This window comes from Channa argus, chromosome 16 (assembly GCF_033026475.1).
Source record: "Channa argus isolate prfri chromosome 16, Channa argus male v1.0, whole genome shotgun sequence".
In the NCBI taxonomy this organism is placed as follows: Eukaryota; Metazoa; Chordata; class Actinopteri; order Anabantiformes; family Channidae; genus Channa; species Channa argus.
The window spans coordinates 21,157,529-21,177,738 of record NC_090212.1 but is presented as its reverse complement, the minus strand read 5'-3'; the positions used below and the strand labels follow the sequence as shown (position 1 = coordinate 21,177,738).

General features: G+C 42.0%; 1 protein-coding gene across 2 annotated transcripts in view; it reads left to right on the top strand.

The window, feature by feature from the left end:
* Positions 1-265: 265 nt before the first annotated feature.
* Positions 266-20,210, top strand: part of brf1a (BRF1 RNA polymerase III transcription initiation factor subunit a) — a 103,117-nt gene continuing 83,172 nt past the window's right edge. The window contains exons 1-6 of one of the 2 annotated variants that reach the window (XM_067479395.1): positions 266-499; positions 2,334-2,542; positions 6,680-6,760; positions 11,833-12,006; positions 14,701-14,732; positions 19,617-19,689. In XM_067479395.1, coding sequence (XP_067335496.1) covers positions 2,359-2,542; positions 6,680-6,760; positions 11,833-12,006; positions 14,701-14,732; positions 19,617-19,689 — 544 coding nt within the window. In that variant the 5' untranslated portion in view covers positions 266-499; positions 2,334-2,358. The remainder of the gene's footprint in view (positions 500-2,333; positions 2,543-6,679; positions 6,761-11,832; positions 12,007-14,700; positions 14,733-19,616; positions 19,690-20,210) is intronic. The other variant, XM_067479394.1, reaches the window with a different exon arrangement.

The window sequence follows — 20,210 nt, the reverse complement described above, 5'->3', positions numbered from 1 at the left end:
GGCAATATTGTGCCGCTGTCCTTTAACTTATTTGTTTCAAAGCGGTGTCGTAAAAGCGCCATCAAATAGTGGGGGTTGAGGTTCCAACCGGAACTTCTTTTGTTCTCATATTTCTTATGCAGACCTGATTTTATAAAGCACAACTTTAAACACTAAAGAAAAATCTGCTCTGGGTCACTAAAAACCGACCCACTGTACAAAGACCGTGTAACTTAAACGGTATAAGGACACCGCGTCACCCCTCCGGAGCGTGTTGGTCTCGTCCGTGTGCTCCCAGCATCAAAAGCACATGTTGGCGTGTTGTGCTGCAGATCGCGCCGGCGTTGCAGTAATTGTCAAACCTGCGAGCCGTCACGGCGTCGTGTGTCCGCTGCAGACCCTCGGCTACAATGAGATAAGTGGAACAGTCGCTGAGAAGTTGTTAGAGCAAACGCTCGGGAGGAGACTGACAGGCGTTTTTACGGCGTGGCTGCCTCTGTCGGACTTCACCGGATTGCAGGTATGTGGACACGCTGTCAGCACAAACTGCCATGAAATGTGCGTGTCTGCCGGTTAACCGACTAACTGGACCCACACAGAGCATAGCTGTGTGCTAAAGCGTTAACTAAAGTCAGGTTTGCCGCTTAGCCGCAGCGCTCCGTTAGCTTCCCGATCAGCTGTCGGCAGCTCCACATGGGCGCTTCAGACTCCAGCTAACGGCTAAATCAAGTCATGTGAAGCAAACCTGAAGTGTGGAGGAGAAACGGTACGTGTCAGGGCTGAGACGGACACAGTTGGCCTGCAAAGGACCCGAAATTTGGCATGTAAATAAGAAAAACCCGGAGTTAGCCACCGGGCACTGAGCGGTGCCACGTAGCTAGCGGGGGCTAATTAGTGGAGCAGAGCAGCCGGTGAAGTTGTGCACAATCACTGCTGGATGCTGCAGCGGTAACTGTGCACGAAAACCCCACAGAAGGGGCTTTAATGTCTCATCTGTAATGTGAGCTAAAGCTCGTTTTTGCGTCAGGAATTAGTGTGATGCACTGCTGTGTCATACTGACGTTAAAAACTAGCTGCCACACCTTCAAATGTAACCTGAATCTGCACAAGTCCGGTTTTTATGATGGGGAACCTCCAGCAGCAAGTTTGTGTAGGATTTCTACAAACTCAATGACCTTTGAGTGGCAGAGCAGATGAAAATCAAAAGTGCAAAGTTGGCAGTGTCCATAATTGAGATGAAATCAAATAGAAGTTCAATATTACTGCACATTCGGTTACAGAAATGTGAAGTGGTGGAGCATGTTTAGCAGAATTAAAGCAATAAAAAAGTGAAAACACCCAGAATTGACAATAACTGAGACCCAACAATTTAAATTGTAGTCTCACAGACAATATGCCTATTTTTTTTTTTAACCACAAATACAACGGATGTGTTAGAAGTCGCACAGGTTCTTTGTTAAACAACCCTGTAAAAGTTTGGACTGAACACAGCTGGAGCTTGTTGATCAAGCATCTTCCAAAGGGTCACAGTTCAAACTGATGCAACAGTGTGTAAGAGACCCCTCAGTGCTGTAGCTGCTTTTTCCTCTGATTCAGCTCCTAATAGTCCAGTGATGTCTCAGTAAAGAGGAGTTGATTGATTGGGGTAGAAAAGAGGAAATAGATGCTAAACTAGTGTCCAAAGGAAAACATTCAATGTTATGACCTATTTGGGCTTATATTTATTTTTTTTGTTCTTTCAGTTTATCCCGTGAGTTCAGTGTCGCCACAGCGGATCATTGTCCGCATGTTGATTTGGCACAGTTTTAACGCCGGATGCCCTTCCTGACACAACTCTCCCCAATTTCTACCGGGCTTGGACCGGCACTGCACAGCTGGGGAGGGGGAACGGGCTTTATCAGTTAATTAGACTGTCTAGGAAGTTGTGCTGAACTGTTAATAAGTCACTAACCTCTGAAACATCAGAGGTCAATAACAGATCACTAATAGGTTTTATGATTAATAGATAAATTTGGTCTATAAAAGTCACAAAAAGGGGAAAAAAACAAAATATTTCCCCTCAAAATCAGTCAAAACTCTAAAGAATTCAGTGTATTGTGATTGTAGAACAGAAAAGCAGCACAGTATCATATTTGATAACATGGAACCAAAGAATATTTGACAAATTGTTAAAAACAGTTTTAGAATAATTTCAGATTGATAATTTTCAGGCACATTTGTCTGTTTAAAAGCCCAAAACCCTCAGAAGAAAAACATGCCTTGTGTTGCGTGATGTTCGCCACAGGAAGCTGTAAATACAAGTCTCATAATCAAGTAATCGAATCGACATCAACCCCTCATCTTGTTCCCATCAGGTTTTGAGTTGTGCCGTGTGACACCATGAGCTCCAAGGTGTGTAAGAACTGCGGCGGCACGGACATCGATGTCGACCAGGCGCGGGGTGACGCGGTCTGCATGGGCTGTGGCTCTGTGCTGGAGGACAACATCATTGTGTCTGAGGTGGAGTTTGTGGAGACGGGCGGTGGAGGGTCGCTGGCTGTAGGACAGTTTGTCTCAGCAGATGGTAAGAACAGATTCGTTGGACTTGATGTGAATGATCGTAGCCGGTGTGAGTTCAACAGGTGTTTTTTCTCTCGTTGCTTTTTCACTTTAGATTTACAGTTTATGGTCAAATCAGGACTAACCTAACAGCCATTATGCTATTACCAATATTTTCTGTTAGTCAGTCCCTCCGACGTATTTGTGATCGTGCCTGATTTTGCAGCGACTTTCCTAAATAAATTGTGATGCGATTTCTATATGATGTTTTGAATTGCAGGGTCGGGGTTAAGTGGCAAATCATTTTATTATTATTATTATTATTATTATTATTAGAGCCAGAGCAATCAAAATGTGCTGAAAATGTTCTAAAAGTACTGATTCACAAACTGATATTTAACATGAGAACACAATTGTGTATAGTATTTTTGTTTTGATTATCACACACAGTCTCTCTTCTGTGCTGAATTTGATGATCTAAATACAAATAAGATCTGAAGAAGAACATCAACCTTCATTTTACCAGGAAAAAACCCACTGAGATTAAAAACCTCTTTTACAAAGGAGTCCTGGACAAGAAGCAGCAGCAAGTACAAAACACAAAGAAACACAAAAATTTACAAGCAAATTATGAAAAAACAAGAGCATGTTATGGAATCGGCCTTGAACCTTTAGTTTGGATTTAAAGGTGCTCAGTGAAATTAACTCGGTTTCTAGTCTTTCTGCAACTTATTCCATGCAAAAGCTGCAGAACGGACAAAAGTCCTTTCACCCAGTTCAGTACGGAACAGGAAGCAACAAATAATCTTTTGAACAGAGAGAATATTTCTCATCTCTTCTATGTACAGTTAAAGTACACATGTCGGTGGGCAATAATCCAAGTATTGCTTTGGTATATTTTCATATAGAAATGACTGATCGTACATGTGGCCAGAGCAGAGCAGACCATCCCACCCAAAATATAACTTGCAGTGGTGTTTCGACACTACAATTAGTGATGAACCTCAGAGAAGCATGATGAACAGAGTCAACCGTTCGGAGACATGTCTATATGAAAGATCTCCATAATCCAGCACAGATTAAAAAACGTCGCGGCGACAAGCCGCTTATTTGGATTAAAAGGAAAAACAAAATGAAGACACCCAGCTATTTATACATGTATTTCCCTTTATGAGTGGACACTGAGGGCATCATAAGCTTAGTCTTGTCTATTGCCGGCTTGTGTGCTGAAGAGCAACAAAGACTTTCTGCAGAGATTCAGTGGTCTGAACAAGAGTTGATCCACAGCAGTAAATGATTGTCATCAGCCTCTGACCAATTTTGACCCAAATCGTTGATGTAAATAAGAAAAATTCTTTCTCTGATTTAACCCATCGCACTGGGATGGGGCGGTGCCTGAAGAGCTACTGTAGATCTGAGTGTCTAGCTGGGATTTGATCCTGCGGACTTCTGCATCCCATCCTGCTGCTCTACCCATTGAGCAACCAGGCCACCTTCAAAAGATGGCCATTGTAACCATCAACTCTGCAACAACTAGGGACGTCCCAAGACCACTTTTTCAGACTGAGTACAAATTAAATTAAAATTAATTAAATTTAAGTAGTCGCCGATACTGAGCACTAACACCAATACGATATTGTTTGGCTTGTGTCAGTGACTGGACCGAAAATTCCTCTTCAATCCATTGCAGTTGAGCAAATCTCACAAAAACTGAAATCCCCCAACTTCTTCTGTCAAAACAAATATGGTTCAGACCAGTGTTTAATAAACGGCAACTTTCACTGAAAAGGACTGAAATATGGACAGAGCACAGAATTGGGGTGAGATCCTGGTTGGAGCAGTGTGGCCAACATGGACTGTAGAGTCTGCACAGGAACATAAAGGGAACATTCTAGTTACTGTATGCAACACTCGTTGTTGTTGGTCGCAAATATGAAAGGTTTTCCAAATACGGGAGTATGAGTATGTTAGTAACTATATCTTAAGACTTTAGCACAGCGGAGTTTGTATTCAGCTTTGTTTTTGTCCTCATCAATTATTGTACAATTATCTCAAAACGGCTCTAAACCACAGACGTTTTTCCACCTACACGTGGAGGTTAACGTGTTTTGATTACAAGTACATAAAGGCCCGATGCCTGATTCCGGCATCAGCATCAGGACAAACCTACCAACATCTGACAGTAGTACAGAGGAGTAAAATGTTTCCCCTGTTGAAGCACATTTACAATAAATGCAGAATGTCACATATAACATACAGGCTGTAATTAACTTACACAGTTAAAACTCAGTTTAAGAATGAAACAGGTTATGGTAAATGAAACATGAAGTTACACTGAATTAATTGACTTTATGTGAGATACTTTTGTGGTCAGCCTGCTTCAATAGTTTATAGATTTCATCTTGTTGGGCAAAAAATGACTTTAAATTGTTTAAATTAGATGGACATGTTGCAAATCTCTGAGCTACTGTAGCAGCAGCACTGACACACTATGGTGATGCTTTTCAGAATAATATACATCACATCTACACAATACAAAACTGTGATTTATCTGCGCACAGAAGGAAATGAAAATAAATCTTTGCCTACAGGACCCAACTTCAGAATATATAATAACTGTTTAAGTAGAATTTAAACCTTTCCTAAAGAAATGATTAAGTCATGGTGCAGTTTCCTGTCAAATGGGTGTTTGGTTGTTCTGAAAAAGTGTGTGCTGCTGCACGGCTGCCTATCTTTGACATTTACCTTTAGATTATCTTTGACTTAAGGCCTGAAGGACAGTTAAGTCCTGCAGAGTCTGCAGAGTGAGGTGTGGTTCATGTGGTGTCCACTGGAGGGAGCTGCTTGATAAGATGTGAAGACAAGTTGGACAAGAAAAATGCAATCTCAATAAAAAACAAAGTAGTATTGAAATGATATTAAATTAAGTTATAAAGATATTACATTCAATGCCTGATTTTAAAGAAAGTGCAAGTTTTAAGGTTTTCACAACACATCAGCTTCTCTCAGTTTCTCTTCACTCTTCAACAAAAATGTTTTTGTCCAGTGCAAAAAAAAAATCCTGGTTCATACACAGAAGCTTGTTCCGCTGGTGGACGGGTGCAAGGCCATTTAAAACAAAGTAAAACCCTTTTAAAATCAGAGACTGACAGGAAATCGATGTAGGTCATTTATCTCCAACACCGAGGCAACTGAGCAGCAATCCGCTCTGCTGGATGGTCAACAGATGCCGACGACACACGTTAATGTAAATGTGTCAGATATCGTCTGATCAGGTTGATGTTAAATATGTTAAAACAAACCACTAAGGTTCCTTTTAAAATAACTGTTTTCAATAACTACTGTAATGACTGCTGATGTGTAATTAGGTGTTAACCACCTGTCAGCACATTAAGTGGTTATAATGAACTCCACCTTTACCAGCAGTGACCTTTGATCCTTACTTTTTGGCAATTGCTGTACATGTTTCCAATATCAACCAAAATCAGTATTGTTTAAAATACATTTTTTTTAATGGAGTACTTGTACCTGTGTACACTATCTACATTTTACTTGATCTGTTTAGTATTTTAATTGAGTAAAACATTTGAAGCAGTACTTGCAGTGGAGAGTTTTTAGTCCATCATTTGCACTTTCACTTGAGTTTGTGTACTTCTACCACCTCTGCACACAGTGTATCACATGTTGCTGTGTGGCTGCCCCTGTTACTTTTACCCCTGTACTTTTTTATTCTTACTGCTTCAGTTGCTTAATACAAGTTAAAATCATTATCAACAGACATTTTTCTTTGCTGCGATTTTCCTCAGTTTATTGCCAAAATTAAATTTAAATGAAGTTTTCCCGTAAATGAAGTAGTTCTCTCCTTATATCTGTACATGAATTAAAGTTAACAAGACCTAAACCTTTCATATTTCTTCAGAGACCTTTTTCATAAGGCACATATTGAAGTAATACTACATGTACAACAGTGCTTACTTTGTTCTACCAGAAACTCAGATCAATGTATTGTGAAGTAATTAACTGGTGTTTACGTGTGTTCTCTCGTTCACATCTGAATCAGCGCTTGTGCAGCAGATTAATTCCACATTAACTGTGTATATGTTTTATTTTCTTCCTCAAATTTCTAATTTTTAACATTGACATCTCTTGTCTGTGTCTTCAGCTGGAGCCAAACACCCCTCTTTTGGAGATGCGCACCTGTCAGGCATGGGGAAGGAGTCCAGAGCGCAGACGCTGCAGAGAGGTGAGTGACCAGCAGAGGGCGCCACGTACCGAACAAGCCAGCGCTGCACAGTTAAACTGTTCATTTTCATCAGTGAATCCAGTTAAAAAGTGTGAGCTCTTCATGTTAGTCCCTGTCTAGTTGTTTTAAACTTTTCATATGAGAACCTTCTATTTTCATGTGTAATAGTCAGAATGTGTAGAAAAATGTCACTTTCTTTGAATAGGCCTGAAACGTTTTAGATTGTACACAGGTAAAACTATGCAAGTGTCGAGCTTTATTACAACAGGACTTCAAAAAGCTCAGACAGAGGTGTGTATTTAACAAAAGACCTGCGACTCTAATATTTGCTTGATAAACAGCACAATTTGATCTGATTTAATCCTAATTTGCTTCACATCGCGTGCAGAGTTCCTTTTTAAAAGCTGCTGAGTAGCAACACGTCTGTTTTTTTTTTAACCTCCACTGACACAACAGCCGAGTAATTAAAGGCTTCGTAGTGTTTGCAGAGATTTACCTTGAATCTTTTTACCCCAGTTGCTCAAAGAACCTTTCAGCATCTTAAAGTCACAGCTGTGTGTTTTTTCTTCTTTAGCTTTCAGTAGTTACAACTTAGAACTGTAAGAGTGTACAGTTACACATCCAACAACTCAAAGTTTGGCTCCCAGCTGAGTTGAAAAGAGCTCGAGCTGCGTTTATCTTTGCAATAAATTTAATGTGTGTCTCTTTTAAAGGGGAATTTCACTTCATATGCAAATCAAAATATAAATGTATCTCAGATTCAGTGTTCAGTCACATCATGAGGTCCATTTACTCATAAATGAGTAAATTCAATTATTTTTTCCTTCAGTGTTTTTAACCGTGACTGTTCCCTCACTGTGATGATTTGTATTCAACTTTTGAGAAATTAGCATGAGCAAAGTTTTTGTGGGAAATGGATAAACAGTTATGAATTTCGTTTAAGTGACTTATTCCTTTAATTACTAATTATATCAATCAAGTTATTTTCCCAAATGATTAAAATGACGACAGTATTTTAAACAGAAAACCAAACATGATCAAATCCATGAAGGAGGGTTTTAGTGCATTTTATCAATTATCAGCTCAGTGTATCTGTCAGTGTCAAAATTGAATTGTTCCCCGTTCCCCTGGGGCCCCTGAGGGGGACCCTCCGGGGCCTTGTAGATTTCCCCAGACCTGACATTGACTCAGGAGTCTTATCTCAACAAGTGAAATCTACAAAAAATAGACCAACTGCTTGGCCGAGGGTTGGCAGGCTGCTGGGCAGAGCGCCAGGGCTTGGATACGATGGGCGAGCAGCTGGTTACCGCGGTGATGACAGTCTGCTCCGCTGACGATGTTTCAGCATTGGAACCACAGAGTCACAGAGCTGTCAGACTGCAGCAGACGCTGAGTAATGAAGAGTGTGTGTAGACACGGGTCTGTGTGTGTGTGTAGATGAGGGACTAGTTTAGTCACTGTGTGTGTGTGTGTGAGAGATTGGAGCATGAGAATTAGGGGAATAATGGTGTTATTTTCTGTGTCTGTGTGCACAAGGAATTGCGTTTGTGTAAGTGTGTATGGATAAGGGCCCATTTTCCGTGTCTGATTGTATCTGTGCAGCTGAAGATGGTTAGAAAATGTTAGCTCGGCCGACGGAAGGTGGTGCAGAATGTAAAGGACCCTGAGGCAACGTCCACCAACATGAAGTGGTGATGTGTAGATTTCACATTAAGTAAATTGATAACGTTGAGGGCCTGGTGGCTCATTTGGTAGAAGTTGGGATGCAGAAGGCCACAGGATCAAATCCCACCCCACCAGCCACGGCCCCGCCCATCCACCAAGGTGCCGGTCCCAAGCCTGGATACAATAGGAGGGTTGGAGATATAAAAGGGCATTCGGCATAAAAACCCAAGCCAAATCCATGTTTGGGACATGTGGTTGCTGTGGCGACCCCTAAATGGGACAAGCTAAAGGCCATTTATCAAACCACTCAAACTTCTGCCAACATACTGGTGACCTACACTTTGTGCTGCACCTGAAGGCCTCCTGTGCTGATCATCTGCTAATGTGCTGCTCTGCTCTACTAAAGGTCTGCAGGATCCCGGTCTACCCACCAGATGTGTCCCTGAGCGTGACACCCATCCTAGCTCCCCGGGGCTTCCCTGTGCAGCCCACTGCGCCCCCAAGGGGGGAAGCAATAAATGCAGAGACTGAAATTTATTGCATCAAATAATAGTAGAAGTTGAATGCTCGGACTCGACAGTACGAACTGTGCTTCAGTGAGGATTGACGCTTCCACCACGGCCCGTCTGACCCCTGCCGAGCGCAACTACGATATCGGCAAAGTGTAATTCACGTGTATGTGAAAATGTGTGTGTGATCAAAGATGACTAGTAAAGATTCAATGTGCTGCTCACACTGCCCATTGTTAATGTTAGAGACACGCTAACTGTGTTGAGTTGTGGTAGGGATGTGTAATGTTGTGGTAGGGTTCCAGGAAATGCATTATGTCAGTGAACATCCTCACGGCTATAGAAAAACGTGTGTGTGTGTGTGTGTGTGTGTGTTGGGTCTGTTGGGAGAGTTATGGCAGTCTGCGACTGTGTCAGCCTGCAGGCGTCTCTGAGATAGAAACAGCTCTTCTTCTTCCCTCTGTCCTCCAGAAACTTCCCCCAGCGGCCGTCTGAGGCTCCTCTATCTCACCACCGTCTGATTCAAGTCTGGGAGCACAAACTCCTCTTCCTCTGTGTGTATTGGTGTTCACGTATCAGCAGCCCCTCATGTATCGGCCCACGGCGTGCTGCAGTGTAGGTGGATGACTGGAATTTAAATGCAGCTTTAAAAACTGTTTCAGGGAAGATTTGTGTATGAAAACACACTTGGTGTCAGCAGTCTGAATCATAAAGTCGAGCTGCAGTGTAAAATAAATAAATAAACAAATAAATCTGATTCCTGTAAATCTGAGTGCCGAGCCAGGAGGTGTTAGAACAAATCGTCTTTTCTTTTAATATAAACAATGAATCACTGTGATGTGAAAAGAGCTGCTCACAGAGTCGCATCAGTGAGCGGAGCTTTTTGGCCTTTGTAGCTCGAGCTGGGGCCAAACTACCGGACAATTGGGATGATTTTGGGGCCAGTTTAAAGTCTTGGAGGTGCAACCTAACTCAACTGATTCTGTAGTGTGAGGGAGTGTTGGACACGTCTCGATACTCCCCACAGACTCGGCGACTGAACACTGAGCAGACACCAGAAGCGGCCAATGAGAGCGAGCCTCGCCAAACAGATGATTTGTACTTGTAGCAGCAGCTCCTGCCAGCCTCGTTTGGGACTAGGAACAAAACTCACCTCCAGCTCATGCTATCAAATGCATAAATTGCACTGGGTCTGTTTTCTCAGTCGTGACTTCATCTCCAGTTTGAATTTATTTTTGCCGGTGGACCACAGAAGGGCTGCTTTTTGCTCTGAAGTCACATTTTATCACACGTGTTTCTGTGAGATTCTAGACATTTGAAATCCTATAGGCTGTGTCTGAAATCACCCCCCACTCACTAATTCCCTACTTCCTACGTAACGTACACTAAGTAGTTCACTCAGTAGTGAGCAGTCAATTGACATTTCGGACACTTGCTAACTGTTGTCATGTTGCGTTGTCACTAACAACTGTGTTTATCGATGACTTCAACTCTTCAACTCGGCCTTTTTCAAACTTGGATCGACTTTTTCACCTTTTCTGTCATAAACAAACGTGGCCGAAGTGATGATGTGGGTTGAATTTGGTGTGTTTGTGTGTGTATGTTGGATTATAACCATGTTTGTGTCCCAGTTTTTGTTCATGTTAATGTTGTGGCGTGTTATTTATTACATTATTATTTAAAGGTTTCTATTAATGAATCCGTTTTTTAAGGGCAGGAAAGATGTTTTTCTTTTTAAACCCTAATTACAGCTGCAGCGCTGAGCCTCTGTCCTACTTATCTGTGGGACAAATTTGGTAGAAATTAATATGTTTCACAGGAGCTGGTTTAGACCAGAGGCACAGATTTTTTTGACGTATTTTAATAATTTTGCTCTCGTCTCTTCAGTTGTAAGCTTCACTTGTTTGCTCGCTGTTTTTTTTTAATACATATCTTTATTGCATTCATGTCCTGTAAGTCTTCTCTTGTCAAAAAAATCTAAATTCACTTGCTATGTTGTCTCTGAAAATGCATCTTACAACAGCCTTTTAAAGACATTTGGTGGAAGCCATTTTTCTTTGAACATTTAATAATTTTCATGGATCTTATTGTACAGAGAAGACAATTCAGTTACCTCAGTTCATCTTTAAGGTAACATCAGAAATATTAGGACACGTCTTAATTGAGTTGGGGGGCCTGGTGCCTCAGAGGCAGAGCATTGGGTGCCGAGCCTGGATAAAATGGGAGGGATGCGGCAGGAAGGGCATCCGGCGTAAAAACTCAGGTTAAGGTGTGGAACCCGTTCTGCTGTGGTGACCCCTGAGGGGTTAAGCCAAAAGCTGTTGATCTGTTGTCTTATTGAGCAAATGTTTGTTGAAAATATAATTTGTGGGCAGTAACCGCGTTTATTGGATAGATTTAAACTGAGGTGGATGTGGGAGGAGATGATTCTGTTTAACAAAGGTGTTCAGCTGGACTCAAACTGGACACTTTGCAGACTTAATCCGTTAGCCCCCCGTGACACACTCTTATTGTATCTTATCTTATTGTGTCATATATGCATGTAAGGGGAATAAGTCGTGCAATTGGATAAATGTGATAATTTGATAAATAAACCTTTACTATATATTTTTTCTCTGGTTGAGATGAATTTTTCAAATTTAATAGTTTGAAATCAATATAACTACATCAGAATGTCTTTACACAGTTAAACATTCTCTGCTCTAACAACACACACACACACACACACACAAGAAATGTGGTTTAAAGTGCATTAAACGAGTTCTCCACTTTAACTATTGTCTTTGTATGTTTTCCCTCTTTTTGTTCTTGAAGCTAAAAGCAGATGCTTTGCTGAACACCACTCTCTGTTAATCAGCATGGTTTCTGTGAGCAGACTCTGTGTTTGTGTGTCTCCAGCGAAACAGTACATCAACACTCTGGGTCACCAGCTGCAGATGAACCAACACTGTTTGGACACGGCCTTCAACTTCTACAGGTTGGCCCTCACCAGACACCTGACGCGCGGCCGCCGATCCTCCCACGTCATCGCCGCCTGCCTCTACATGGTCTGCCGCACCGAGGGAACCCCACGTATCCTTGCCGTTTATTTTCTTTATATTTAGTGGATTATAAGAGTTGGAAGCAACTGCTGTCTGTTTTACAGATGATGGAGTCTAAAAAAGATGCACCAAGCAAAGACGATGGAAGATAAAAGCAGCCATAAGTGATCATAATGATCCCTAAACAAGTGGCATATTAAAGCTGGCACATGAAATGAGATTTGTATGTCATGAGCTAAATAATGGAGAGTTAAAACGAACACACCCAGTTTGGCTCCCTATTACCTGTCGGAGAGGACAATGCCATATGCAGAGGACCATTTCCCCTCACTCTCCGCTCCTGCTGACTCCCTATTTGCTGCTTAAAATGTCAGCTGTTGATTAATTTTAATTCTGTGATTTAAATTGGTGTCAGGTCAAATAAAACCCGCTGTGGATGTGGGAGGAGACAACATGTCCGTGTGTGCCAAAGGTTGTCTTTATAAATTAAGAAGACATTAACTAGCACAGATTTCTGGTCTCTGACAGTGTGGAAATAACTCACGACTGAGTAAACTGGGGGGAAACGCACTCAATGTCTGGATGGGGAAGACGGGATGATCTGGAGACAGACACACTCTCCAAATCCAGCGAGGGTGGAAAATTCTCACGTGTTCAAACTTTGACTTTTTAACTTAACAATTTGTGCATAAAGTAACAAAATACGCCAAAAAAAAGCAGCACAATAATGGATGTTAAGGTGAGGACAACGCAGACTATAGGGCCAGAGAGGGACACGGAGACAAAATGAGCCTAAAGCTGTAGTTACTGTAGGACTGCCTCCGTTGTGACATCATCTGCCACTGATACGGTCATAAATAATAAAAATGTCAAAGAGCCCTCGAAAAGACTGAAGACCAAAATTCTTTAAACGGTACAATTTTTATGTCGTCACGACCACATCAAACCGATAATCAGCCGTACAGTCATTGAGTGGGAAACGGTCTTGAGCTGAGACAAAGCAGCACGTTAGACTGATGCAGAATGGCGCATCACAAGTCCACAGCAGACTTCTGTGGGCCGAGCCGCTTGCCGCTGCCTTTTTAAGGTTTCCTACAAACACTGGAACATGTGTCATTATTGGTATAAAAGGACTTCCAGCTTCCTGACTCACTTCACCTCTGAGGATGATTATGTATGTAACGGCAGCACAGGACAGCAGGGATGGATTTACCTAACAAAAGAGGGGCAAGGAGGGTATAATGTCTTCCTGCCGAGTTGTTTACCGGGCCTGAGTGTGTGTTAGCAGGAGTGAAGCCGAGGTAAAAATAGCTCTGCTCACTTCCTTTTCCACAGCTGGGTGAGTCTGTAATGCTGTCGCAGGGGAGAATCAGGTCAAAGACACAGGGAGAAGGGGAATGTTCAGTGAATCTGAAAGCAGCCAGGCTGAGGATGGACCAACTGTCTGCATCTCTAGTCTGCAGGCAGATTGCTCTGAACTTTCTGACACATCTTCAACCTTTTTACTTGGTTTCAAACCGTTTCTGCCTCCTTTTGCCTTTGTTTCCATGCCGTGTTTAGAACAAAATGCGGTTACTCCAACACAACATAACCTGATGAATAATAGCAATTTACTTTAAAACCTGATGCTGTTTGTGTTCATCTGTAACCAGACTTCGCTTACTTGCTACTTGTTTGTTAGGCGGCTACAACTAGTCTCTAAAAGTCTTTATGCATTTTCTAATTGGTCACACTCGGTAAAGAAATTTGTTAAAAAACAAAAACAAAAACATGCTGCCAGTATTGGAGTAAATGCAAAAAAAAGAATGAACTTGCATCAGAAACTGAGCTGTGGACACTATTTTCATTAGTTTTCAGGCTTCCTGCAGAGACTTGCTCTCATTCTTCCACAGTGACAGTGGTGAGGTTCGGCACTGATGCGGGGAGATGAGATCTTTTTGGCTAAACTGGGGACAGGAAAGGAAAATGCCGAGGAAAAAGTTAGAAGCACATTTCTGTTAAAATCACAGATAAAAAGAACTCGTTGACTAACGGGAGAATCTTCTTTATTATACCCAAATGTTTTGGCAGATGTTTGAGGTGAGTCATCGTGGATCATCCTCCCCGTCCTTCCTGTGTCACCATGTGTAGTTCTTTGTTTTTTCCGATCAGACCCAGATGTGTTGAAGGACCTGCTGCTGTTTGTTTTCCCGAGTCTCCTGTAATCTGCGTGTGCTGCGATTATCTTTCCCATTTCGTCTCCGTTGTGCTAATTCCATTGTGAGGCCTTTTCAGAGGGACCCTGCTTAATCTGCCCCGGCAGCCTGCGGACAGGTGCACCTGTCGCTGCCAAGTCCCCCGTCTCCACGGAGAGCCGGTTGCCACGGAGACCAGTCTCCAGGAGGACGTCTAGGGTCTACAGGCTAATAAGGCAGACGTGTGTGTGTGTGTGTGTACACGAGAGGTCAAAGTGCGGCAGCGACAGGTCCGTCAGTATATTTAGAGAAGTCTTGTGGTCAGAGGTGATGGTTCAGAGTCTCATTAGATTTACTGACTCAGCTGCTTGTGCTGAACTTGTTGTACTTATTTTATTATATCGGCTTTTGTCCACCGTGCAGGTGGAGAGTCACAAGCAACACACACCGTACAAGCTGACTTTGGGATTAAACTGCATCTTCTGTTTAATAATGACAAATTCGTCTTTTTAGCTCCAGCTCCTTTGGTTTTCTTAACCTGTTGCTCTCAGACATGCTGCTGGACCTTAGTGACATCCTGCAGGTAAGTTTCAAGACCACACTGAAATTAAAATAGTTTGCAGAAAGTTAATTTTGAACTAAACTTAAATGAGCGTGTGCAGACTTGGAAGGAAACTTTTTACTTATTACTTTAGGTGGTGATGCTCACGCTGCTAGAGCAGCCACTTAAATACACTTAAACTCTCTCCTCCTTTCCAGTAATGCATCTCAACCTAACCGCTTGCTCCTGCTGTCATCTTGCTTTTCGACTTTCACACTTGTAATTAAACCTGAGGGGTGGGTGGGTGTGTGTAAATTTAGAAGCCCTGCCATTTGCCTACATTTTTAATTGCAGCTGATTCAGTGAGTCAGGGGTGTGGTGGTGGTGGGACATTTCTCAGAGTCACAGCTGGTCACAGGCTTTTATTTTTATGCGCCCAGCTGTCATGCAGGAGCTGACCATCCCTCCCTCCCTCCCTCCCTCCCACCCCGGCATTTGTGGAGGCTGGAAGTGGATTTGAAGTGGATGGTGGGTGGTGGGTGGGTGGTGTTCGGGGGTTATTAATGCCCAACATTTAGGCTGCTGTGGCTGTGGGGGCGGTGATATTCCACCAATCCCTTTTTTCATGGATCCACACCCAGACCACTTGGTCTTTCTGGCATTGTTTAGATGAATGAGGAGCTTTGTCAGTCTCGGCTGCTGAAGCAGAGTCAGGGCATCATTGATCATGGCCGGATCAATATTGGCTTTAAAGTTCAGCTGCTTTCTCTGTTGTCCCCCTCTGATGCCTCTCCAGTTTGCTTTCACTTACCCACATGCTAAGATAGTTTTTTGGTTTTTAAACTTTTTTATTTCCACACAATATTCATCTCTGCACACATACAGCAAGATTTTGTTTCAGATATTTTATTGTGGTTGTCACAAAGCAAAATATACAATGATTTAATAACAAGGAAATGTAGAATGGCCACACATGATGGAAAATACAAACAATGTAAATGAAAAGTAAAATAATTTTATTAATCAGTGTACAACATCACCTCAACTCAGATCCTCAATTCAGAATAGTGTTTAGTAAGATGTACATTATCATTTGTGTAGCGCAAAGGTTCATTTGTAGTACATTGCTGGCCAACTCAGTTCAGATTCCTCCAGTTGCTGTTATCCACATTTCAATAGTTGGCACTTCCTCCTTTTTTAAAGAATAAGAGAATAAGTTTCTTGGCACGTGAGTCCATAAGACAGTAGTTGATGTATCTTTTCGGTGTCTTTTGCTGTAAAACACGAATCAAGTCTGCCTCTACTTGTTCATACTTATCACTGATCGGAGACCTTCTGGGAAGATTTTGTGAAGCCGTACATTTGAATAATGTAGCCTGTGAATCATTTTGAGTTATGTCAGGCAGCGTCTGGTGTTTATAGAACAAAGATTCATATCTGTCAAACCCTTATTCCAAATATCATTAGGTGTTTCCCTGCCTAGTTTTTTGTGTTCCAGATCCTGCAATCCCCTGTACATGAAGGCAACCCCATGCCTGTCCACTGAACAGTCTCTCAAACATAAATCTAACTCATCAAGGTTGGTCCTCACAAAGTGCAGGACACTTGCAAACATGCAAAGGATTCTGAACTTTATCTAGGACTTCTTACTTACAGATATGGTTTCTGTCTGTCAGGGGTTTTCTCGGATCCTGAGCGAGTCTTTTGGCACATGACAACATTCTAACTACATGTTTTTGGTGATGCTTTCCCTGCAGCTGCCCTCGGTCGTACGAGTCGCATCAGGATCTTTTAATTGAAAGCTTTTCCCCCTTGTAGTCGGTCACTGCCACCTGGCGAGGCTCAATCCTACAGTGTTTCAGATCAGAGTCTCGACCATTCGACCGGGAAAGTGTCACTTAACGCTGCAGTGGGAACGTCGTTACGCTCCTGTCAGCTTCTCGTGTGTCGGCAGTTCAAGGCCATGACGTGTTTTAACTCCAAGACTTGAGCTCAGTGTTTTAGATATTACAGTCAGCTCAGAGACGAATGGTTTTGAGAGGTGTGTGTGAGATTAATAAAACTAGTGTGTTGGACTTGTTTTTAGATGGTCATAGTGAATAAATTAACATTACAGTGCAAAAGTCATTGTTAACTTGGTTTGCTGCAATATTTACTGTAAATCAGAAATTTCTAGTATTTCACAACTTGAATATTTTTGCCCAGGTTTGATCAGTTACGACATGATATTCAGCAAAGTAAATGTCAAAATCTAGGAATAATATGAATCTTTGCCCTGGATGAATCTGTAAGATGACCTTTTATTTGGAGGTGTTGGTTTCACATAAGGAAAAACGAAAAAACGTGTTTTATTAAAAGGTCCCATCTACTGTGCTTTATGTGAATATTTTGAGATTAATTGGAAGCTTTTTATTTATTTATTTAACCATTGCAATGTGTTGGTGTTAAACTACTTTAGGCAGCTGTTTGAGTCGTTCCAAGACCAGGTTGAATTAAGGTAAAACCCCTCTCACCTGCTAATGCTGCACTCCGTCCAAAACTTACTCATCAGGCAGAAATCATGTCTTTCTCTGATTGGACAGAAGGGTGAGCCTGACTCATGAGCTCCTCTTTTGTTTTGTCTTTGACTAAAGTGGACATTGTCCCGGCTACTTGCGGACTTTGTCTGGCTTCTGTTGGGTTTTGATGTGCACTGAAAACCTGCTGAAACATGGTTGATGTTGCTGAAACTGATCCAATATTTGAACGTTGTTGTCTTTGTAGTAGTAGAAGCGAAATGAGCTGAGAAATGCTAAAATACTCTGCAGGACTGGGAGGAACTGGTCTCTTACTATGTATTTGATCCATTGTTAATTGTGTAAATATTATTAAATAGATCTGGTATAAAATGCTGCAATTGAAATTGTAAAGCTGTTGATTCTTGACTCCTTGAGACAGACAAACAAACAATATCAACATCGTTGCTTTCAAATTTAAAATCTTTGAAGCAGACGCACTTGTTCTTCCCCCACTACTTGTCCTTTTTTGTGTAAATTCCTCACTGGAATCCACTTCCCAGAATAGCAATCTGTGTCCCTGCCCGACTCCAGAGGGGGCTGAGCGCAAGAGTCCGTCTGTCTGCTCCACCCAACCCCTCCCTCCCCTCCCTGGAGGTCTACAGACTGTCTGTCTGAACTGAAGGAATGACAGAGATCTGACCAGAGTTCACGACCTGATCCTGCAGCTTTCACTGCCTTCTGCTTCACATTTCAGCACAGGACCCTCGGGAACTTAATTCTGAGCTTTATTGCTGTTAGTTTGTGAAGATGATGATAGATGTGCAGCCTGGTGGCTTTGTTATTCAGCAGTGCTCTTCATCAGAGGGTGGGGGGGGGGGGTCACAGGGTTTACTGCTGAGCCTTCTGGAGGTGCTTTTGCAAAAATACAATGAAACATCTGTGATGGGAGGTGCCAGCCTGATAACCCTGATGACACGCTTGCCCTCATCCAACCATTACTTTCTCCACTGAACCAGTTTCTGCTTTACCTGCACAGGAGACCAGATTGTCAATACTGACTTTGAAAGTCAGTCCCGTAGTGTATGAATTTGCCAGATTCGTTTTCAGAGCTCTGAATATGGAGCGATGTTTAACTTGGGCCCAAAATAAAAAAAATCCATTCTCAGCTTATTGCTGGTGACGCACTTCAGCCTTGCTACAATGCAGTCAATGGGGTCCAGGAAATAATCTGAGCATTATTCCCAAAAGCAAAAATGTATCGACCGCCTTTCCCCTTAGACTACAGTTGTCATTCAACTAAACAAAAGATAAAGTTTACACACCCAGATCCACAAATCCTCATTTTCAGTGTGCAGTAGGAAAAAGAAGCAGAGCAAAAATAAATGTGTGCTTGATGAAAGAACCCTGATTCATGTACCGTGAACCGTTTTCCTCCTCCTGTTGTTTAGATTCAGCTTAATGTTCTCCACCTCTGCATTCAACTAAACAAGCCCCATCTTTTAGCAGTCGTACCAGAGCTTTGCCAAAATAAAATATTATAAAATTGACAGTTAGAAGAAATGAATAACTAGGAGCTCCCACATTTGACACTGACTTTTGTGAACAGCTTTTGTTTGGTATTTAAAAAAATGACTGCAGCTCAGTGTGAAACTAGCACCTGATGCGTGAAATCATTTAAGACGGAATTATAATTGTCATGTCTGCAAATCTCAACTTCAATAAACCACCATAAGGTGTTTTGCTTTTAGCCCAGCAATCAATTCAGCTACTGTGTTTTTCAGTTGTTACTGCAGTTGTTTCTGGAGAAGCAGGCAGTGCAGATATCTGTAAAGGTCACTAACGTGCAGGTACATGAGTCATGTCCTCGTATCGGGGTCATCTCAGGGCATGACAGTAAAAGGGGGAAAAAAAACTGCATAAATAACTGATTTAAATGTCATTTTTACAATCGTGCAAGTGAAAACCCAGTGCTGTCTGACAGGTTTCTCAAATTTAGATGCAGGGGGCACAGCCAAGGACCGAGTGGCAGATATTTTGATTAGAAAATAATCGACAGAGCTTTTGTTCCGCAGACTGAGACGCGCTTTTTTTTTTTTTTAATAGCAGCAGAGCTCAGCGTTTAATCACACACATTGAAGTGAAATATTCGATTACGTAACCAGATCTGGTAACCTGGCTGTGATGCAACAGTCCCTGTCATCCTCAATCACGCTCCTCCCGTATCTGGTGAGGTAAACAGACTGTTGCTCCGGCTCCTCTGTAATTCTCTAAGTGGCTTTGAATATGTTCAATGGCTCCTGGAGTGAATTGCATTCACTTGCGACATGCACTCAAATCTAGTTAGAAAATTAGCCTCAACTGGCAGCATGAGGCCTTGTTCCTGATTTGTTGTCTAATGTTTTGTCTTTCAACGTTCTGTCCTTCACAGGTGAACGTTTACGTCTTGGGAAGAACGTTTCTTGTCCTGGCCAGAGAACTGTGCATCAACGCCCCGGCTATAGGTACTGCCTTCTTTTTCCCCTCTAAATTTACAATGCAGTGACTTTTTGTAAAGATGGTGAAGTTTGCAAATCCTCTTTATGTAAACACATTTAACTACTGGTTGGCTTCATTATCAATGAATCTGCACATTACTTTTGCAACCAATTAAGCTACCGTGTCTATGATCACAAATACTGGAAAAATGCCTCTCACAATAGCCTGGACCCACACGGAATTATCTTTACGTTTATTTCCCTAGAAAAAACCATTGGAATAATGTGTTTTAAATGTACATGCTTCCAGGATTTACCCCCAAAACTTTTAACTTTTAAATAACTTTTAATTGCTGTGGTGATCATAAACGATTCCTATTCTGCCCAGAGAGGCTGACCAAAACATGGATTTCATCTCGGTCTTGAACTTTGCAGATATAAGGCTTAACTCCAGTTAAAACTGGACTGAATCCAGCTGCAATTTTCTTGGTTGCCTGTGCTTTTGTTTTTACACATAGGCTACAAGAATTAAAGGATTAGAAATGGAT